At 43.1% G+C, this 23,957-nt stretch overlaps 1 protein-coding gene across 3 annotated transcripts in view; it reads left to right on the top strand.

Annotated features, from left to right (window-relative positions):
* The window catches only part of EML5 (EMAP like 5), a 326,380-nt gene that overhangs the window by 125,950 nt on the left and 176,473 nt on the right, over positions 1–23,957 (top strand). For all 3 annotated transcript variants that reach the window (XM_038404486.2, XM_038404485.2, XM_043517737.1), the window contains exons 10-11: positions 12,881–13,093; positions 18,161–18,328. In XM_038404486.2, coding sequence (XP_038260414.1) covers positions 12,881–13,093; positions 18,161–18,328 — 381 coding nt within the window. The remainder of the gene's footprint in view (positions 1–12,880; positions 13,094–18,160; positions 18,329–23,957) is intronic.

Below are 23,957 nucleotides of genomic sequence, written 5' to 3'. Positions count from 1 at the left end.
AGTCAGGAATGAGACGGCGGGTTGGATGGGGCAGTAGGGGGCAGTCGGGGTGGGGGTTCCGGGGGGGGGTCAGGGGACAGGAAACGGGGTGGTGGATGGGGTAAGAGTCCTGAGGGGGCCGTCAAGGGACAGGGTGGGTTGGATGGGGCAGGAGTCCCAGGGGAGCCATCGGGGGCGAGAAGCGGAGGGGGTCAGATAGGAGGCGGGGGCTGGGCCATGCCTGGCTGTCTGGGGAGACACAACCTCCCCTAACCGGCCCTCCATAAAATTTTGGAAACCCGATGTGGCCGTCAGGCCAAAAAGTTTGCCCACCCTTGCTCTAGTCACTGTACCTTTTAATTTCTGTTTAACTAACCTCCTCATTTTTGCATAGTTCCCCTTTCTGAAATTAAATGCCACAGTGTTGGGCTGTTGAGGTGTTCTTCCCACCACAGGAATGTTAAATGTTATTATATTATGGTCACTATTTCCAAGCGGTCCTGTTATAGTTACCTCTTGGACCAGATCCTGCGCTGTACTCAGGACTAGATCGAGAGTCGCTTCTCCCCTTGTGGGTTCCTGAACCAGCTGCTCCAAGAAGCAGTCATTTAAAGTATCTAGAAATTTTGTCTCTGCATTTTGTCCTGAGGTGACATGTATCCAGTCAATATGGGGATACTTGAAATCCCCCACTGTTATTGAGTTCTTTATTTTGATAGCCTCTCTAGTCTCCCTTAGTATTTCATCATCACTATCACTGTCCTGGTCAGGTGGTCGATAATAGATCCCTACTGTTATGTTCTTATTAGAGCATGGAATTACTGTCCATAGAGATTCTATGGAACATGTGGATTCATTTAAGATTTTTATTTCATTTGATTCTACATTTTTTCTCACATATAGTGCCACTCCGCCCCCCACATGACCTGTTCTGTCCTTACGATATATTTTGTACCCCGAAATGATTGTGTCCCATTGATTGTCCTCACTCCACCAGGTTTCTGTGATGCCTATTATATCAACATCCTCCTTTAACACGAGGCACTCTAGTTCACCCATCTTTTTATTTAGAGTTCTAACCTTTGTGTACAAGCACTTTAAAAACTTGTCAGTGTTTATTTGTCTACTCTTTTCTGATGTGTCAGATTCTTTATATGAATGTTTCTCGTCTGATCTGACCCATACTTTATCCTCTTCCATCCTCTCCTCCTGACTAAAACCTAGAGAATCTCCATCAATAGATTCTCCTCTAAGAGAAGTCTCTGTTCAATCCATGTCCACCTCTGCAGCAATCAACTTTTTCCCATCTCTTAGTTTAAAAACTGCTCTGCAACCTTTTTAATGTTAAGTGCCAGCAGTCTGGATCCACTTTGGTTTAGGTGGAGCCCATTCTTCCTATATAGGCTCCCTCTATCCCATCATATATATACAAATGATTTTCAGTATTCATAGATCAGGGTCACAGCAGTAACGGAATGAAGTGCTAGCTTGCAAAAATCTCTCTGGGATCACCCAAACAGATTGGGGGTCATCAGTCCTTGTTTAGATCGCCTTTGTTAGAAATCCAGTCCAGAGAAAAGAAGCACGAAATGAAGACAAAATGGAGATGTCTCGGATGTCTTTTTATATCCTCTGCAATGTCCATGGGATTTTACTGTCCCAAACAAAGCCCACAGCCTTGTTTGTGGAAAGTTACTGGCCCAAGATGGAGTCCAGGGTCACCTGAGCATATCGCATGTCCTTACATGGTTTGCTGACTCACATGGGAGGACTGTTGGCCCCTTGGTGTCTGAAGCATCCTCAGGGAGAGCCCATTATTAAACTGAAGTGTCCTTAATGAGCCATCCACACATAGCTGTGTAGCCTTGATGTAAATCTATTTGTGAGGTGTCACCCAGGAACAAACACATTTGAGATACAAATACATAGCCAATATTCATAACTTTAGATACAAAAATGATACATGGATTTAATCAGGATAATCTGACTTAAACAGATTCTTTGTTCAGATGCCTCTAGCACTTCTTCCAAAAGAGGTCTTTGACAAGCTCTAACTGGCCTTCCCTGACCCTTCTGCTGGAGGTGCCAGCACCCTGACACCTCTCTGCTCAGGCCAGCCTACCAAAAAAAGTAGTCCTCCAGAGGAAAGGGCCAGGAGGAGACACTGACCAATCAGGAGACAGCAGGCCCATTAAGAAAGTTTGACCTTGAGAAGAAGCCAGAGTTGGGTGAGACTGGGACACAGGAGGAGCTTCTCAGTATTAGCCCAGAACCTAGGGCCAGGTCACGGTCTTACCTTCAAGTGCTGCAATTAAGTGCTTGCCTTTGAGGTTTTGTTTGTGTATTTTAAGGTTCAGATAGGCAAATTCTCAGTTTATTTTTATTTAACTGTTTAAACAGTGACACTGAGCTTACAGTATAGGCTGCCTAACAGGACTCCAAAACTTAAGGACTAAGGCATGGGGTGCCTGTAGTACCATGTTTGGCCCCACAGAGGGCACTATGGAGCAACCCTGCTTGCCACAACTTGGTACTAGAAGTGGGATTGACTCCTTCTGTCCGTGGAGGAGAGCATATGACTCTGGTTCAGTAGCAGCATGTTCAGGCAGAGTCCCAGCAACTTTTCCTGGAAGTACAAGAGGAGGCCTGGTGAACTACCCAGTTGCAACAGCCTGTGCTCCTTGAGCTACTGCAGCAGCAGTTCCCAGAGGCTATGCTCAGTGATGAGCTGCCAAAATCTGAAAAACCGGTTCCTTCAGTCGCTCTGGGTCTTCAGTGGCCCTGAGGGACCTGCCGCCAAAGACCCGGCGCAAGTGAAGGAGCCGCTGCTAAAGTGTTGCCAAAGACCCGGAGCGCCGCCATGTGAGTAAAAAGGGATTCTCAAGGGGAGCCTCCCCAGCCGGGAGCTCAGGCGGGCCAGACAGGATGGTCCTGCGGGCCAGATGTGGCCCGCGGGCTGGAGTTTACCCAGCCCTTTAACAACCGGTTCTAAACTTGCTTCTAAATTTAACAACCAGTTCACGCAAACCGGTGCGAACCGGCTCCAGCTCACCACTTGGCTATGCTCAAGCGGAAAAATGGCCAGTCCTATTCTGAAGTGATGCCGTTGGGGCCAGGCACAGCCTTTTGCAGATTGGGACCCACTGATAATCCTGAGATGTACCTTGTAACATTTGAGTAGATGTCTCTTGCCCATCACTTGGAAGAGACTAACTGAGTTGCGTGACTAGCTCCTTTTGTTTCTGGGGAAGCTCAGGTGGCTTACTAGGCCTCAGTTGATGAAGCTGCAAAGTAGTACGATACCGTGAAAGTCACCATTCTCATCCTCTGAGGGTATCATTAGAGATTTACCGGTGCCAGTTCCAGACAGAAACTTTCTCACTTGGGGCATGATCCTAGGTTGTGCCCCAGCAGCTAAAGAATTGGCCCACCCACTGGCTTTGTTCTCCATCCGAGATCATAGAGTCTGTGGTATTCAAACAGGATCTACAGGTTTTGCTGGCTACCGTGCAAGCCTGGGTACACCAACACAACCCAGCATACTGACAGCTGCCGTCCAACTCAGGGGACTTTATGTCAGAAAGTTGACCTGTCCAGTGTGAGTGACCTAGGCCTAGTGAAGCCTGGCCCCAATCTCCTGAGGAATTAACTCAGGGCAGCAGGGCTGGGAGCTCCTGGAGTAGTCACAGAATGAGGGGTACCCACCCGATAGACCCCAGAAGGCATCCTGCAACCACTGCAAGGCCTGTCAGAGGGGGAGCGCATGGAGTCATTCCCAGGAGCAGGCTAAGGTGCTTTCCGTTATCAAATGGTTTCTATTTCTATTTCTGCTGTGGGAAGCTGGGATGTGTCAGCTGCTTGTGCTCCCTCATGGAGTGTGATTTCACGGACTGTGGTTCTGGGATCTCTTTGGCAGAACAGACTAGAACTGTTGCTGAGCATTTGTAGCTCCAGTAGTCCTAGGGGGCTAAACAGTTTAGGGTGCTCCCAACCCCTAATCTGGGAGACCCTACTTGATCCTGAATAGCTACAAAAGGATGACCTGGTGCACATGAACAGTGTCCACGGGGACACTTATTCCTACTCCACAGCCTGGGTACATTGGAACTTAAGAGAGCAAGCTAGAATGCTTTTGGTTGGTGTAACTCCCAATTTGTCGTGGGAAGTAATAATTGGGAAGGACTGGCAACACTACTATCTCGCTGCTCAGTGAGCCCAGACCGATTTCTGATTGTGGGCTCCAACCTCTGTGATGACTAGCCGGGAAGTTTTGGTTGCAAACTGCTCTGGCAGTTAACAAGTCAGCTGATAGCTCAACAGGACTGCCTCAGGATAGCCCTCTTCCCAAACTTGCTGGCAGCTCAACAGGACCACTTTTGAATAATCCTTTTCCGGTTATTGACCTAATGTTAGACAGGTTCTTTCATTTGGTCCAGGAACAATGAGGAGTTGACACCGTTAGCGAGATGTACACCCTGGTTGCAGTGGTTAATGGAACCATCACTAATGAGGCTCAGGCCTCCCAGTTTCCCCAATTTGATTTGCAAAATGACTTACTCTCTACAGAGGAGAACAACACCTCGATGGGTGACATACTTCACCAGCTCCTGGTGTCTCAAAACATTCAGAAATAAGTATTATGGCTGGCACATGTAGTTCCCTTCATTGTTTCTTGGGCAGAGATATATCCCTCGAGAAGGTGCTGGCCAGATATTTTGGCCACAGATGTACCAATAAGTGGTGAGCTTTTGTGTGTCTTACCCTGAGTGCTGACAGTAGCATCTAAAGGAAACCTCTGGGTTCCCTTAATCCTCTTATCTCTCGTAAGTATGCCATTTGAGTGGGTAGGGATGGACATATTGGGGCATTTGGAAAAAAGTGCAAGGGAGCAACAATAGATCCTGATCATAGTGGATTATGCAGCCCGTTATCCAGAGATTTTTCCCTTCTTCTCAATTACTGCCAAAGCCATAGCCAGGGAGTTTGTCTTTCTTTTCACTCAAGTGGACTTACATTCTCAAGTCCTTACATATTGGAGACTAGCTTCACATCCCATCTACCACAAGAGGCATGGCAACTCTTTTAACCTAGACATCTCCAAACATTAGTGTTCCATCCCCAGAAACATGGTGTAGTAGAGAGGTTTAACCAGACTCTTAAGCAAATGCTAAAAAAGTTTGTGAAGATGGTCTACAGGGATTGGAAACAGCTGCTTCCCTATCTCCTCTTTGCAGTACGAGAGGTTCCCCAGGCCTCAACAGGCTTCTCGCCCTTTTAACTCTTACATGGCCAATGGCCTCAACAAATCTTGGGTCTCCTTAAAGAGCAGCTGTCATGCTCTCAAAAATGTGTTTCAGTATATCCTACTAATGTGAGAGTGTCTTAAATGGCTGGGACAACTTACGAAGGAGAATCTCCTATGGGCCCAAAAAACCCAGGCCCAACAGTATAGTAAAGGTGTCTAGGAGAGGATTTTTCAGCCTAGGAGACCGCATGCTTCTGCTCCTCCCCAACGTGGAGAGCAAACTCCTGGCCAAATGGTTGCGCCCATATGAGGTTGTCCACTGAGTCAGAGAGGTGAGTTATAAATTTCAATGTTTGGACAAAAAGAAACACCAGATCTACCATGTAAATATGTTTAAAACCCTAGTGGGCTCAGGAAAACATACTTATAGATCTTAGAGAACTCCCTGAGGATCTGAGCCCTTAGACACAAGAAACAGACAGCCTTGAGGATGTGCTAGTAGCTTAAACTCTTACCCCTAACTTGACACTGGCAAGCAAGGAATTTGTTGACATGGTTTCCTCCATTCAGTTAGGTCATCAAATGCTGAATTCTGACAAACCCAGAAGTAAAAGTAGAACATGGAACTTAACGTATTCCTGAGTAACTCCAAGGAATCATACACTGGGAAGTGTGAGCCATGTTAGATCTTGGCATCTTTGAAGAGTCCAAAAGATCCTAGTGTAGCCTGGTAATGCTGGGTTCCAAACCAGATGGTACCACCCAATTTTGTATGGACTTCAGGAGGCGTAATACGGTATCCCGATTTGATATTTACTCAATGCAGTGTGTCAAACTCCTCAACTGCCTTAGAAAGGCTAAATACATAAAACATTTATTTTTAGTACAAATTGGCAGTCCGCAGGTGGTACACATGGCCTCTGTGCCGAAGTAATAAAAAAAGGTAAGATTAACTTCGAATTCAATAAAATGTAAGTTTGGGATGCAGGAAATTTGGTACCTGGAGTATCTAATGGGGAATGGCAGATTTAACCCCTGCAAGATAAGACAGAAGCCTTAAGAAGGACACCAGTACCCAGACCAACAAACAGGTATGGGCTTTCCTGAATCTGGCCAGGTATTACCATAGGTCTGTACCTCTTTTCACAATCCTTGCTTTCACAATCCATTGACAGGCCTCAAGAAGGCCACTGCACCCGGAACAGTCCAATGGACAATTTGAACGTGACAAGACCTTTACAAAGATAAAAACTATCCTGTGCCAACATCCTGAACTCTGGTGTTCCAACTTCTCACTCCATTCTTAGTGCAAACCGTTGATTCCTCACATGGTCTGGGAGTATAGGTGCAAAATTTCAGGCTATGGTACATCTTATACTGTACATAAGTTGAAAACTGGAGTCACAAGAAATTAGATACTCCACCAGTGAGAGAGAGTGCCTGGCCATCAAATGGGCTATGGGGGTAATGTGTCGTTATCTTTTAGGGGCTTCCTTTTACCTAATAATAGACCATGAACCCATTAAATGGTTGAAGGAAATGAAGGACAGTAATCCTCACATTATTTTAGGGTGTTTGCCTTTCATATACAACCCCAACCTCATTCACAGGACCAACTTCTTTTCCCAGGATGATGGGGTTATTGCAGAAGGGGGAGATAGAGTCTCAGGCCCATTCTGTGTGAGAAAATGAGTGACAGCGTCTGTCCAGGCTTTGTCTGCTACCTGCTGGAGGTGGCAGTGCCCTGACCACCTCACGCCCCGGCTCAGGCAATGCTACCAAAAAGACTTAGTCCTCCAAAGGCGTGGAAGGCCCAGGAGGAGATACTGACCAATCGGGAGCCAATAGGCCAGTTAAGGAGGCTTGCCTTCTTCTCAGGGGCAAAGCTGGCTGAGATTGGAACACAGGAGGAGCTTCTCAGTGCTAGCTCAGAACCCAGGGTCAGGTCAGGGCCTTGACTTCAAGCGTTGTAACTAAGGACTTACCTTTTAAGATTTTGTTTGTTTATTTAAAGGCTCAGATGGCCAAATTCAGTGTTTATTTTTATTTAACTGTTTAGAGACTGATGCTAAGATTACGGCATGGGCTGCCCTGCTTCAAGCAGGCAGCCTAAAGTTGTGGACTAAAGCAGGGGAACCTGCAATATCATGCATGTTAAGGAGCGGGCCCATGAGCCACAGGGCATACTGTCCCTTCAGTATGGTCAAGTCCTTCACTCTAATCTGAACAGTCGTCACCTGACCTTTTGGCTATTGAATGGCTAGACCGTACAGCAAAGGACTGTTGTTTAGCTGCACAAAACATTTTGTTGAACAGCAGGAAACCATCTATTATGAGTACTTATTTGTGTAAGTGGAAACATTTTTTGTGTTGAGCTGAGACTCATAACTTGCTTCCCTCAGCTACAAGGATATAGGATATTTTATAATACCTACTTCATTTTAAGGAATCATGATTTTCTATTAGCTCACTAAATGTGCAATCTCTGCTGTCCACGCTCCTATTCAATACTTACAATACAGGTAAGTAACCATCTGTTTTTACATTTGAATGCTCTCTTTTACCAGGGTTTTATGAGCTCGTGTTAAATAGCTGTATACTTTTTGTGCTTGAAAAGATCAAGAACTCCCGTATCAGCAGATTCATACTTTTTTTTTTAGAACTAGATTTTTGCAACCCTACTGATGAAGTTAACTTATATGAACTTTTGCAATAAGTAATTTGTATCTATTTAAAACCATCAGAATGCAAATAAAATCTGGAAATATAAGACTGGGTAATTATCTAGTGAACTGAAGTTTTGGAAAAAGAATACTTTGATACAGAGATACAACTATTAGTCTGGGAGCATAATGTAGTAAAATCTCATTCCATGGGCAAGTTAGTGATTAAAAGGTAAGGGAAGTGTCATTTGTTTTGTTTTGTAAAATTTACAGAATCATAATTTCAGTGGTATCACTCTCTGGATTAGGGCAGAGGGACTCCCCCACCCCTCAGCTACCAGTTCCAGGTCCTCTAGTTCATGGAAATTTTGATAATACAATGTCATAAAAATTAATTGAATTAGGTGGATATTAGAATCTGTTAGCTGGAAATAGAAAAGGAATATGAGTGACCCTTGAAGCTATGGTAAATATGGAAATTGATCCTATAAATAAGTCTGTCTTTGCAAAACTATACAAAAATTACAATAATATTTAGGTGAGCAATCAACGACAAAAGTATAATTGTAAACTTCTCCTTTCAAGATAGGTGAACATTAAAGAAAGAAAATTAATATTTTAAGATACAGTTTTCAGCTCTAAAGTGTAGTATAACCCCATTATTGGAAATGTTTTGGCGATATCAAAAACACGCAAATAATCAACAGAGTTAGTGGGTGAGGTATTTCACACCATGGGGACATAATGAAATTTCACACAAAAATCTATATTAAATAAATTTTAAGGTTGCAAATTTAAGCACTCAAAAGTTAGGTCTGGAAATCCCATGCTTCAGGGTTTAATTTGGCCCCCTTGTTGTGTATGCATTATGATACAGTCTTTTAATTACATGATCATATAATATATATTTTTCCACAAGATCCCTGCTTCATTCAGTGCACAAAATGGACAGTGCTCATTGAATACATAGCTATTCAGGATTTCTGTTTATCTTCCTGTTTAGCTTCCTTCAGCGTGTAACCATATATCTTATTTACTGCACAACGACAGTTGGAGTTGCATACAAAGTATGGTTGGATCTACTGATAAATGAAGATCTTGCACCACACAAAACAAAAATGCAAAAGAGATTTCATGAGGCAATTACCTCCTGTGTCAACCTCTTTCAGTCAAAATACGCAAGAAAGAAATTGTCATCTGAATAAGAAGAAATTGCAAGGCTGTGGTTGCTCAACAAAAATCCCAACTTTCTGCCACATTTACTTTCATTTAAAGTAGAAGAAACTGTATCCAAAATAAATGTTTTCATCTGCCATGGTTCAACAATTTCGACTCCAGCAGCCTGCTCACTATGCGACAGCCATACTCTGGTCTCCAGGAGCCTTGGTTATTGCTAACCAAGTGACCCCAACACATCCCCAGTCCTGAATTTTCCCAAAACCATCTGCCCTGAAATGTCCAGCTCTCTCCAGGAATGTTTAAAGGAGTAATAAGGCCTGTTGCTCCTTTAAAGAGATAAAAGCACCATAGAGTTAATAATCACTTCACGTTGAACACTGTACTTGGTTAATTTAGAATAAAAGTAAAGCAAGTTTATTTAATCAAAAATAGAGAGTTTTTAAGTGAGTTCAAGCACAAAGGACAAAGACAAATTGGTTGCAAGCAAATAAAAGTAAAATACACTTTTTAGTGGCTAAGACTTAACTCAACAATCTACGGTCTTGGGTTCAAAGTAGATTTCTTACCAATCTTTTTCTTTCCATCCATGGCTGACTTTCTCTAAGTCAGGACTTTCTATAGAAGTACAAGGGGCTGTAGGTGAAAGATCTTTGCCTACGCAGGTTTTTCACTTATATTCGATTCCCACAAATTTGAACTCCCTTGGTTGAAGGATCCATCTTGCTCAATTTTCAAGAACTGTGGCCCCTTGTGCTGTCCACTGATGGATTCCAAGATAGCCTCTTCTCTCTCCTTATATCTTCCAAAACTCACTGTTTTGTCCCCAGACTCAGGATGACCTCATGCTTTTCTTCCCTTCCTGTGGACTTCTCATTGCCCTGCTGATTTGTCTGTCAATGGGGCTTAAACAGCTTTCAGTCATACCTTCCTTAATTTCATTGGAGACAGGTATATAACTGCCTTCCCTTCTGTCTGGCAGAAAACCTCTTTCTCTCCCTTTGTTTGGTCACTGACTTTAAAGCATAATATTATTGAGTATCCATAATTCCTCATATAGTATTACTATGTACTGTGACGGGGCAAGACCAGATGGCTATGGAAGAGTAGTGAGAGATAGATATATTAGCTCCAGGCTAAACAAATCCCTGGTACCAGGTTAAGTGAAATGGCAGCTGCTCCAGGTCAATTAAGACACCTGGGGCTAATTAAGAACTTTCCAGAAGGCAGGGAGAAGGTTAGGTTGATTGGGACACCTGAAGCCAATCGGGCTGGCTGAAACTAGTTAAAAGCCTCCCAGTTAGTCGGGTGGGTGTGCATGTCAGGAGCTGTGGGAAGAAGTTGCGCTGTTGGAGAGGCTGAGTAGTACACACCATATCAGGCACAAGGAGGCCCTGAGATAAGGCTGAAGTGGAGCTTGAGGAAGTGAGGGCTGCTGTGGGGGAAGTAGCCCTGGGAATTGTACATGTCATTTTTCTAAAAGGTCAGCTACCATAGCTGATACTATTAGGGTCCCTGGGCTGGAGCCTGGAGTAGAGGGAGGGCCTGGGCTCCCCCCCCACCTTTGCTCTCTGATTAATCACTGAAACTGGGAGACAACAGAGACTGTGCAAGGAAGAATAACTTCTCCTCACCTCCCTCGCTGGCTTATGATGAAAATGTCTCAGTAGACTGTGACCCTTGTGTCTAGAGAAAGAAGGGTTACATGGAGGGTCACAATGAGCCTCTGAGGCTAGCAAAATCCACCAGGAAATGCGGGACCCATGGAGGCAAGGACAGAGCTTTGTCACAGTACATTTCACAATTATATTAATCACCAGTGTGTCATGAGCTTTCATAAACGATCATACTTGATATACTTTTATAATACAGTAGTATTGTATACTATCAGATGATTCAATTACTTATCGTTGGAGGTTCAGACCCCGCAAGAGGCTATTTCCCCCATTTGCTAGGTTGATGACTCTGTTTAGTTTGTATGTAAATATACCTTCATTGTCTCTGCCTGAGGACCAGGCTGGTCAAGCAAACAAATACACTTTCCTTTGTTTAGGGCAGACTGTGCTTATGCATTAACAACGAGGAGTCCTTGTGGCACCTTATGCCCAAATAAATTTGTTAGTCTCTAAGGTGCCACAAGGACTCCTCGGAGACTAACAAATTTATTTGGGCATAAGGTGCCACAAGGACTCTTCATTGTTTTTGGTGACACAGACTAACATGACTACCACTCTAAAACCTGTGCTTATGCATTGTTTCTCAAACACATTTTCAGAACATAATTCTAGCACATACCTTATTTGTGCACATCCCATACATATATTACACAAAAATATTAATGATCAGTGAGATATTAGTTTTCCTACGATATATTGCATTCCACCTTTTGGGTGTATATCATGAAAACAATGTGTTAGGTGTAGTGAGTACGTCAGGCCTGAGGAGTTGCTGACACAAAGTAGTGAACCACCAATGGGCCTCTGTGTTACAACTGGCAGATCGCAACTCTGCATGTTTCTGATTGCTTAACACTTCATTCTTACGACTCTGGGGTATTATCATTTTCATGTAATCAGTTTTTTTTTTACTTTTGTATATATGATATTGAAAAATTAAATGAGTCATGACATATATAACTTCCTTAAGAAAGTTCCAAACTGAAACGTATACAGACCTTCCAATGTTCAGTATTGTAATGACATATATTAGTATTTCAGCTACTGCAATTTTTTTTATTTGTACAACCCTAAATTAATCTCCTAATCTACTGTTTTATGTAACCACAATTCGAATATGTAACTGAAACTAAATGTAATGTGGTGTGCATTAAATAAACACTTTTAAAAACAGAAAATTCCTTAAACTGGGACTAACTCGTTTTTCCTGGAGTGGTAAAAACCATGATTTACCTGGTAAAAACCACCTCTGGTAAATACCATGCTATCCTTGCCCATAACATGGCCCTCCACAACTTGTCCTTGTTTTCCCCTGCTCCTGTACCCCCATAGCCTGTCCCTGCTCTGTCCATTCCAGCCCACCCGTCGTCCTCCTCTCCCTCTTCACTACTTTGCATTTAAGCATGTCAGTCTGCTTTTCTCCTTCTGCCTGGGCATTAAAGGGGGGCATTAAGAGAACAGAAGTCTGCCTGTTCTCAGTTGTGGTACCTGGCATCATAGTGGCCCTAGCTATGTCTGCAGCTCTGGGATGGTGCGTTCTCAGTCCAGTCAGCATATAAGAGCTATGTGTGGACGGAGCATACTCAATGCAGGTGGAATCACTGGAGCATGTTACCAACTTCTAACAAATCTGTATAAACTGAGGTTTTTCAGAGATTTGTAATTTGGCTATATTTGGGTAGATTTTCAAGTTCCTGCTCAAAATCATGGAGGCTCTAGGGTTTCTCAATGAAAAGTCTGTAAGGGTTTTTTTTAACAGGGGCCAAACAACATATTTTCCCCTACCTTTGTTCTTAGAAATGGCTGAACCATTTTTGCTGAACCTTTTAAAAAACAAAAAACAGCCTAAAGCAGATACTTGCTATGAAAAATTTCAGCCAAAAAGTTTGGCAAAATTTTATATGCAATTGAAAACTAGGTCTTATAATAGAAAGCATTAAGCAATGTTGACTATAGACTTTTGCCATCAGTGCTGCCTCTAATAAAAAGAATGTTTGAAAAAGATAGTTTTACTGTACAATTTTCAGCTCAATCTGAGCAATATCTGAGTTCTGGTCATTTTTTGATCATTTTAGCACTAAATGTATTAAAGGAAAAGCATGAGTGAATTATTAAAAATAAGCCTTTTTATTTATTTTTAGGTGGAAAAGAAGTAACAAATAAAGAAGAATTAAAAGGCGTCCAGTGGGCTTCATGGACATGTGTTTATGGCCTTGAAGTTAACGGAATCTGGCCCAAATACTCTGATATCAACGATATCAATTCTGTAGATGGAAATTTTAATGGTCAAGTTTTGGTTACAGCTGATGACTATGGAATAGTAAAACTATTCCGGTATCCTTGTTTAAGAAAAGGTAATATCTTGTTTGACTTAGATTATTAATGAATATTTATAAAGGTTTGGGGAAAGTAGAAAGGTCTTAAGAGTTATGTAAATGGCAAAGCTTTAGTCTTAGAATGTTAAAGTACAAATATGTAAAATAGTAATGGTTTGATTAAATGAACCATGTAATAGTGATTTACAGAATTTATGATCTATGTTTTTGTGTGCGCTTTGGATAAGATAGTGATATATATCACAACAGGTTCTATGTGGCAGTAGTACACAGTTTCTAGAAATTTCAGTAGAAGAACAGATGCACTGTGGGCATTCCTTTATAATTATGTTTGTTTTATCATGATTGCTGATCTGTTTCATGTTTCATGCTATGGATGAAATTGTGTAATTAGCAAAAGTAAGAATAAAAGACCTTTGTGCAAAGAATCTCTATGAGGGCTCTAGAAAAGTGAAGGAATTCACCACCACACATGCACTCAGTGAGGCACAGTATCAGCACACCTGATCCCATGAGCTTCAGAAGTGTCTGCTGTGGTCTCACTCCATTCATATGCAGATCTAGGTCAGTGGATATTGGTAATTTTTGTTCCAAGTAAGCATTCCCCATTCTGTAGTACTCGGTGGCAGACTGGATCATTGACTCTCGGTTAGGAGCTAGAACTATCCTTCAGGAGGAACTCCAAGAGGACTTCACCTCCAAACTTGCACAGGCAGTAGACCTTCAGTCTGCCCATGGCCCTCACAGGGAACCTCCTTGCCCCAGGATGAAGCCTAGATAACAGATACATTTTCCCCAGAGCCATTTTGGAGCCATTTTTCCCAGAGAAATCTTTAAACAGATAGTGTCTTTTTACTGAGCACAAGTCCTAGGGCTTCTGAGCATAAAAGCAGTGCCAATAGAGGGACAGTTCCTTGTGAAAGGAAGGAAAAGCCTCAGTTAAATTCTTGATCAATTGGTTCATCAGCCCTCACAGAGAGAGTGCCGATCACAACACGTAATTTGTGTTCTAGCCAGTTCTTCAGCCAACCTCTGGCCAGGCTGTCAGCTGCACTGGACATCTGATTGGCATAGCACTGTGGCCTAGAACCAGCGATTTGCCAGCCTCAGCCTCCCAAGTAGCTAAGATTACTGGCTCGCACCACAGCACCCAGTGTCCCAGTTAAATTATCCAAATGAAAGTTCATAACTTCGGCTTCTTTCTGGTTTTAATCCTAGAAGTTCCTCTATATTGCCACCTTGTCTGACAAAGGGGAACTGTCTGATTCTGATTGTGTGACCCTGGAAGAGGAGCCTCAGCAGAGGTTGTTCCCTCTTCACCTCTTCACTGTTATGCTAAGAAAAGTTCTAGCAGCCCTGGAGATGCTGCTGGATCAATCCCAGGAGCAGGGCCCATTGGTAAAATCCAGGGAGTGTCTCAGAAGTATTTCCTAGCTAGCACAAATCAGGAGCTTTGTGTTCCTCTACTTCCTGCATCTGAGGACTTGATTAAGGCAGAGTGGGAGTTTACCATCAAGGAGAAGTTTCTTAGCTGGCAAACATAAAAATTCTAAACACCTCCAAAGACAAAAAGGATTTTGGCAGTCTTGCCAAAGTTGGTGCAGCCTCAACCTGAGTCATAAACTCTGGCTGACAGCCAACAGTTTAATCTTCCTCCAAGCACTAGGGAAAGAGGGACATACACAGTACAGATTTTCAAACATTGACATTCTCAGAAAGAAATTTTGCATATAAGGCTCAGTTTTCCAATGCCTTCCACTGCTAAGAATGCCTCAGATATTAAAAAAGGTGCGAGCTCTTTTTGTGGCCTTGTATATACTGTCAGGTCATCAGTTTCCAGCTGCTTCAGGTCCTGCTATTCCTTATTCTGAGCAGCTGACCCCTGTTCAGCCAGGACTAAGCATCAGGGAATATGGGGTTAAGTAATTCAAAACTCCTTCCTTAGGGGAAATGGGCCTCCCCTTCCCTCTCCCTCTCTTCCAATACTCCTACAGAAGGCGATGAATAGGTGACTTTCTCATTAGGGAGACATGCAGGGAACATGTCTCCAGGCATTGTAACTATGGTCTCCCTCATAATGCTCCCTCCCTTTTCCAGCCCTTACCCCGCTCTAAGGGATTTGGGCCAGAAGTCAGCAAAGTTGACTTATCTGTTTCACCCGGTTAGGGCACTCAACTGGGATGTGGGAGAGACAGGTTCCAGTCCTTGGTCTGAATCAGGGAAAACAGAAACTTGAACATGGGTCTCTCACATCCGTGGTGAGTACTCTAACCAGTAGGTCATTGACTGTTCTTGGGTGGCTGGGTGGGTGTCTCTTGTTTTTCAACTAAAAACTTCTAAAGCTCTCAGTTTTGTCCTGGTCAGGAATGGGTAAAAATTTGAAATCTCAAAAATTTTAATGGGAGTGGAAAACCTTTTCTTGATTGGCTCTACTTCTTGCTCAACCCTACTACTAAGGGTAAGGAAAAATCTCAGATGAAATTTCTGAAGCTGAAGCCCAGAGCAAGCTACCTCATACTCTCAACTGAAGTCCCCAAAATGAAGAGTGTGTGTGTATTGTAGGGGGAGAGGGAAATCTTTGCAAACTTGTATGTTTAACAAAAAAGAGTTGCTGCTGCTTCACAGTTATTCAGAATTCTCTATTTCAGAAACCATTCAGGTTGAACAAGAAAAATGCTCTAAGTCTCAAAGATTTGTTGTATCTTAAAACCTGTGATGCCATGATCATATGACATAGCCCCTGAAATGCGTTTTGGCATTCGAGGAGGTAGAGTCATTGTAATGTTTAAGATTAGCCTGGAGACTAGACTGAATCCTGGTTTTTGAAAGAGCAGAGAAATAATGTCCTATGGTTAAAGCTAAGTTTTTGTCATGCATATTTTTAGTAAATGTCATGGACAGATCACAGGCAATAAACAAAAATTCATGGAAACCCGTGATCTGTTCCTGACTTTCACTTAAAATATCCCTGACAAAAGGGATAGGAGGGTTCAGCGCCCAATGCTGCTGGGGGCTCCTGGGTCCCCCACCGCTGCGGAGCGTGGGAGCTCCGGGGTCCCCTGACTAGGGGGCTGGGCTGCTGCAGGGTCCCCTCACCCCTAGGCAAATGGGAACTTCAGGGTTCCCATGCTGCGGCTGGGCAGCTGTGGGGAGTCCCCTCATTGTCCGTGGCGGTTGGGCAGCTGCAGGGGTCCCCCACCCCTGTCAGTGGCTGGAGAGCTGCAGGGTCTGCCAGTCACCTCACCATGGCTGGGCAGCTGTGGGGGGGGTTTCCTGTTGCCCTCCGTGACTGGGCAACTGTGGGGGGTCTCCCTGTTGCCCGCCGCGACTGGGAAGCTGTGGGGAGTCCCCCACTAGGGCAGGGGCTGGGAGCTGCAGGGTCAGGACTCCAGTCCCGGGGAGCAGTCCCGGGACAGAAAATGTCACTGAGGCCTATGGAAGTAACGGATTCTGTGACCTTGGTGACATTAGCTATGGTTAGATCATGTAGGAAATCTGTATCAAAAGGAATCAAATTTTGTTACTACTTTTGAATTTTTTTAGATACTGTAGGATGATTTGTGTCCTTTAATTTATCTATAAAATACTCCTTAATGGTGTAGGGATACTTGAGAAACAGATAACTGATCCTAGAGCCCTAGCTACATCCTCAGAATCCTCATGTAAATCTGCACTTACTTTACAATCAGTTAGTTCTTTAAGGGTCACATACCCTTTGATGTTTTTTAATTTAAGCTATAACCAGAGCAGTCCCTTGGGTACGGCGAATTCGGGCAACCACTCCAGCCTCGCGCTTTGGGGGCCCTGCGGGCCAGTGTGATTGGCTGGCGTCGTCGGTCCCGGAAGTGACGGATTCGTCGCATGGGCACCGGGGGTGGGGGATGGCCCTGGCTATAACTGTGTGACCCACCTAATGGGCTTGAGGACAAACATTAGGGAAGTTCATATAACTGTTTGGGTATTATAGAAATAGAATTTTACCATCCGTTTGTGCCACTCAACAATGGCATGAATATCTAATGTTATTTTGCCTTATTCCCTTTTGCAAACACAGTTTAAGAAGTCCTTCAGATTTTGTTTTGTTTTCTTTTGATAGCCTTAAGGCATTTGCTAGTTGCTAACTGAGATAATCTAAAAAACCTGTCCTAAGAAGTATTTTCAGAAAATCTAAAAGAAAGCAGCTTTCTCCTTCTTTTAAGTAGTTTTGAGCGTGACTAATTAAACAGCAAATTAATCTGCTGAAGAGAAATAATGAGAACGCCTGCAATGAGTTCTGTGAAGCCAATTTCTTTTTGACATGTATCTGAATTTTGAGGTTTTTTTGCAGGATTTGGTAATGAGCTAACCAGATGTAATAGTAGTGATGAGTATGCATGACAAGAATTGCTTAACACTGAAAGTTCTTCAATGGGAAAAGTGGAAGCTGGCACTCAAAGCTTTCAGTGAGGGGAACCCAATTAAATATGTGCAAATAAAAATTAAAATGCCACTCTGTGATGGCAGGGAAAGTAAGCAGTGGGATCTTGTACAAGGTGGGCAAAGTGATCCTAATTTAGTAAAAAGAAAAGGAGTACTTGTGGCACCTTAGAGAGTTTTAACAAATTTATTTGAGCGTAAGCTTTTGTGAGCTACAGCTCACTTCATCAGATGCATCCTTTTCTTTTTGAGAAATACAGACTAATACGGCTGCTACTCTGAAACCTGTCATAATATAGTAAACTTAATGAAAGCCTAGCATGTGTCCCCTTCCTTTCCGCCTCTGCTTTTTCATCTGTTTTAAACTGGTGCATGAAAATAAAATTTTACTATTTGATATGCAGGCAGATTAGAGGCTGGGAATGGTATAATAATTTCATGACTCTTTATGGATCCATTTTCCTGTTACAAAGCAGAGCAAATGGAATTCTAGTTATCCATATTGGTGGCATCTAATGAGCAGATTTTTTTTTATTTAAAGCTTAATGGTTATTTTTTCACACATTGTATAGAAATGTTCCCTGTTTTTTAATCATTGTGCTTTTGAAAGATTTATTCTGAATACACTGAAAATGCTTGCTTCCCTTTCTCCCCCTGCCCTTGTTCTAGGAGCAAAGTTTAAAAAATATCTTGGGCATTCAGCTCATGTGACAAATGTCAGATGGTCACATGATCATCAGTGGGTTGTTTCTATTGGTGGAGCTGATCATTCTGTCTTCCAGTGGAAATTTATCCCTGAACGGAAGCTGAAGGATGCTATTCACATAGCACCCCAAGGTGAGAGCTCATAACATTCTTTTATGTTTAAAAAAGAAGGTGAAAAAGGTTAATATAAGTAGCAGCATAATTTATACGTATTCAGAATTATCTAACCTTATGCATTGATCATCCTTAAAATTTTGCAGTTGCCTGAGGTAGCTAATAACATAATCTCAATATTTGTTGATACTTCCTGTTATAAGTATAGAGAGATTTGGCAAATTTACTCATCACTTTCTTCATGCCCAGCTCGTCCGAGGATCTGCTGTTGATCTCCGCGTTGGTCCAGGTCTCAGGAGGGTTTTAAGTCCTGGGCTCCTTGTGAGGGTGGTATTCCACTCAGGGACCTCTGCTTCTGATGCTCTTCGTGCCAGTCCAAACTGGCTTTCTGTGGCCTCCTTGGTTTCCCAAAACATCCCGGCTCTGGAGACTTTGTTTTCCTTTCTATTGGCCTTTGCTGTTGCCATCTCATTTGCTCTCACTGTTCTCGCTGCTATCTCTGCAGCTCTGCTCAACTTAGTTCTCCCCTTCTCATGGCTGGTTTCTTGTCGAGCCCATGACCTTGGGCCGGGGCCAGTGGCTTATCTTCACACGGAGCTAGCTGAAGGTTTGAGTTAACTCATTCTCTGCTCTTCTTCTTTCTCCCCCGCTGGCCTCTCGTATTCTGCAAAGGAAACTTACACTCTCCACTCATACACCTTTGACCCTCCCCAAAATGCTTTGTAATGCTTACAACAGTCTTAACCTATACAATGCTGATCTGCCTTCCCAGGAGACTCCCTGAGGGAGGGGGCCATTGGGGTGTGACATTCCCCCCCCCTTGACCCTGAATCAACATTTTGTTGTGAGGGGTCAGCACTTAGGTTTCCATCCTCCCTCTGACACAGTGGCTAGGGTTACTATTGGCCTTCTACATAAACAGCAACATAACATACACAAAATTGTTAGTCAGCAACAGTTGCATACACTAGCCAATAATGACTTCTGGCTTCATTAGTAACATAACATAGCATAGCACATCCCCCTGTTGGCATAGATACCCCACTCAAATGTCTGTGGCAAAGGCAGCTTCCTCCAGATTAAACATGCTGCAACACTGTAAAGGAGGAGGCATCTGTCTGGAATACAGTCAGTTCCCAGGTGTGCATCAAGGGCAGGAAAACATTGGGTGTAATCCATGAAAAATTAAACACAACATAGTTAGAGATATTAACCATATTTTGCATAACCGCGGTCAATGCACCAAAATTTTTTTGCGCCTCAGAGTGTAACAGCAAATCAAGGGACACCCTGGGATAGGTGGTCCTCCAAACACACACAGAGGTATTGGTAAACACATGGGCCTTAGTGGGGGCATATCCTGATGCCTCCCCTTCCCAGCAGATGTGTTGACCTACCTCATAAAAGCGGCCTCGCATTGCCTTTTCTCTGCATATCATTTGAGGGGGCTCCATAGGCCACAGCTGCCAAGTGTTGTCCTCTGCAATCCATATGTGCTAATAGAAGATGTAGTCAGCATATACCACTTAGCCATGTCATTGGTGAGAGCCACCTCCCACACGTCACGATGGACCACCCAATCCCAGATATGTGATGCCTCATTCCTAGGATGCTAAGCTACAACTGTCCCCTCTGCCAATAGATAATTGATCTTTTCTTCCACCATGGCCAATTCTGAACAGTGGTAAAATTAACAAAGGAGGATGAAAGCGTCAGACACCCGAGGATTCCCATAGATATGTGCCACCATACATACATTGTATCACACTAACAAATTCTGAAGGCCTGAAGCAGCAAGAGCGGTCCCACCACTCCTGTTCAGGGTGTCCCTGGGCTCTCGCTATTACTGCCTTATCCTGTTAACAAAGCAAGAGGGAGAGAAAAAGAACAACATAAATGCGCCTATTGGGGAAACTGAGGCACGTATAAAAAACTTTCTAAATTATTAGTCATCCTGTTACAGCCTTGGTTTTCATCATGGATATTGTTGTTGGCCTGGTTTAGGAGCTTCTAACAACAATATTACATCCCAAGATCAGTAATTGCTATTGTTTGCCAAAGGGATTCCCATTCCATTTCCACTCCGGGCCACCACAGGAGGAACAGGATTTATCCCAATGGGATCCAGGGGCGGCTTGGGGCCACCCACCAGGTATTTTGCTGTGGCCCTGCTGTGTCTATCCGGACTATGCACTGTCTCCAAGGCACCTCCCCTCCAGCCTCACACCACATGATGGCTCGGGCCCCATCCGTAGCTCAAGCCAGGGAGAGCCTTTGGAGGTATCTTCCCTCCTAATAATTATGATCATCCTGAGAATCCCATGGCCAGCTGGAAACCCGGATGGTCCAGGCAGATGGCTGGTCCACAACTGAGGCCCACGATGCCATGTCCAGAAACCTAGGGAGAAACATGTTTTGAATTGGTTGGCATGCACCCATTTTAATTTACCGGTTAGCTCTAGCTGATAACTACTAGGGAGATGCGGTTCACAATGGAGTACGGACCCACCCACTTAATGTCCAGGGTGTGGCTGCTTTCCCCAGTTTTTGCAACATTACCTTGTCTTTAATTTGCCATCCCCAGATGTCTTTAACGACGATCCCTTTTGTCAGGTTCCTTCCACGCTCTGAACTCTTGGGTACAGATGTGGGGACCCGCATGAAAGACCCCCTAAGCTTATTCTTACCAGCTTAGGTTAAAAACTTCCCCAAGGTACAAACTTTGCCTTGTCCTTGAACAGTATGCTGCCACCACCAAGCGTTTTAAACAAAGAACAGGAAAAGACACCACTTGGAGATGTCTTCCCCCCAAAATATCCCCCCAAGCCCTATACACCCCCTTTCCTGGGGAGGCTTGAGAATAATATCCTAACCAATTGGTTACAAAATCATCAAAGACCCAAACCCCTGGATCTTGGAACAATGGAAAAATCAATCAGGTTCTTAAAAGAAGGATTTTATTTAAAAAAAAAAAGGAAAAAGAAAGAAAGGTAAAAATCATCTCTGTAAAATCAGAATGGAAAATACTTTACAGGGTATTTAGATTCAAAACACAGAGGATCCCCCTCTGGGCAAAACCTTTAAAGTTTACAGAAAACAGGAATAAACCTCCCTCTTAACACCGGGAAACTTCACATAAAACAAAAGATAAACTAATCCACCTTGCCTGGCTTACTTATACTGGTTGCAATATTGGAGACTTGGATTAGGATGGGTTACAGAAGATGGATTTCTGTCTGGCCTCTCTCAGTTCCAAGAGAGAACAACCACGTAAACAAAGAGCACAAACAAAAAGCCTCTCCCTCCCCCCCCCCAAGATTTGAAAGTATCTTGTCCCTTTATTGGTCCTTTGGGTCAGGTGCCAACCATGTTAGCCTCTTAACCCTTTACAGGTAACAGGATGTTGTCTCTGGCCAGGATGGATTTTATAGCACTGTATACAGAAATGTGGTTACCCTTTCCTTTATATATGACACCCTTACACTTGGCCTTTTCCTTATCTAAAGCGGCCTCTACAGCTTCACGGGTTTCAGATAGCTCCTTCCTCAACTGGGCAAAGCTGAGTCTTTTTTGGTTGTGGTAAACCGTAAATGTGATTATTGGTAGACACAGTACTTACACTACATTTACATTTGTCAACTCGTGGGTTGCTGACACTTCCATCCTCGCAAAACACTGCTTCCCAGGAATTAACACATACACATTGCCCATTATACAGTACTTTGGTCTCATTATCCAATTCATCCCACATATAGGATCCTAGTGAAATGTCTTTACTACATGGCTCTGGAGCAACTGGTAAGGACAAGCATACCCACTTTTGAGGAGTCCACTCGGTACAACCTCAGGTGTCCAATCACTTCCCTCCCTCCCCAGCCCACAGGCTCGAGGTCCGGGGTAGCCAGAAGGATCCCATGGGGAGTGGGCTAACTTTCCATATCTTGGCCTCCAGAGCCTATTGGTGTGCGATTTTAACAACAATTTCCCCCAATTAAAAGATCTGGCCTTACTATGCTAAAAAGAGACTGCATCCGTTTGTACTGACAAGTATCAAACAGTGATGGTTTTTTTTTTTTTTGCTTTAGCACGTGTGTCAAAACCTTAGTATTTCCTGATATTACCCAAAACATTTTGTGTTCCAAGGTGAACAAAGCAAGTATCTGCATTTCAGTATATCCTATAGCTATAGCAGTATGGTTTTTTTTTTATTTCCATTTGTTTCTGTATTCGGCTGTCCTGTAGCTGGGAGAGAGAGCTTAATTTATTCTTAATCACCTCCATGTCTACAGTATTTATAATCCCTGCTCCAAAACCAGTTTCTCCTAATATGATGTCTGCTGCCTGAGGATGTTTCCCTGAAGCATTTGATACACAACAGTGCTAGCAGCAAGACAAACAACACAAGACAAAACATAGAACACAATTTCTATTGTGACAGTAGCTTCATGGTATTCTGGGTTGCTTTTCAGCTGGTATCAGCTTTTCCTGTTCTGCAGGACAAAAAACCCCATATTTCTACCCTTTGGGGTGGCAGATTATTGCTTAAAATATTCCTTTCTTTTACAAATATCCTTGCTGATGGCAGGAAAGACAGAGGAATTACCCCCATATTTTCTTGTTTGTTCTATATACAGGCCAGGTTTCAATGGCTTCTACTTTTATCAGTTAGGTAATTTCCATTAACACAGAAGCTTTCTGGCTTGCTTTTATATTAAAAGCCATTAGCAGCTCAGAGACTCTGTCTTAAAAGGGACACAATCAACTTTCACCAGAGTTTTGATTACTTTTAACTCCTGCTTCCAAAACACACATTTAAAAAGGAAAACACAACCTATTGTGGTATATTTTTGCATTTCTTTTGCCCCTTTTACAATATACACTGGGGAAAATGCACATTCCTCCCATAATTTAATTTCCATAACATTAGCCATATCAATTTTTTCATAAGGTATAACTGTTTCTTTTGTGCTCACAGAATTTTTATGTACCCTTAGCAAAGTGACAGGTTGATTACTCAGAGCCACCTCAGCTCAGTGTGGGGCACTGTCTTTCTCTCTTTTACTACAGCTCTTATCTGCTATTTTGTTATCAAAAAACAAATTCAAAATCTTTCCCCATTCTCCTGGTTTTCACTGCCCTGCTGCAGCCATGACTTTGGTCTTTAAGGTCCAATAGAACCCCCTTATATTCTTTTAGCAGAATAGGGTTTCAATTTAGCAAACCCTAAATTGTCCATAGTAAAATGATTTAAATCAGATTGTCTCTTTGCCTGGATTATTTACAGACATTCCTTTGGAAAAGGGCCCATTTTTCCTTCAGAGTGGCTGCAAAGAAACCAAGAATTTTCTTTTCTTTAACACTTTTCCTTTTTAACACTTTTACAGCATTTAATTGCTTAATTTCCTCCAGCCTCTGCAGAGTTAATTTCTCACTCTCTTTCCTTAAATCACTTGCTTATCTCCCAAAATGACACCTTCATCAACTCAGATTTTACCATTCCGAGTACTATTTCAGGGATCTGAATTTCCCGTGCCTGTACTTCCTGCTTTCTTTACTCCAATTTCTTCATCTGTTGCCTGCCTGCTTGTCTGGGCCCAATCCTTTTTTTCTCACTGCACCATCCCTTTCCATGGGCACAGGCTTAGTT

This window comes from Dermochelys coriacea, chromosome 6 (assembly GCF_009764565.3).
Source record: "Dermochelys coriacea isolate rDerCor1 chromosome 6, rDerCor1.pri.v4, whole genome shotgun sequence".
In the NCBI taxonomy this organism is placed as follows: Eukaryota; Metazoa; Chordata; order Testudines; family Dermochelyidae; genus Dermochelys; species Dermochelys coriacea.
Note: the sequence above shows the minus strand (reverse complement) of the source record. Positions and strands in the feature narration are given on the sequence as shown.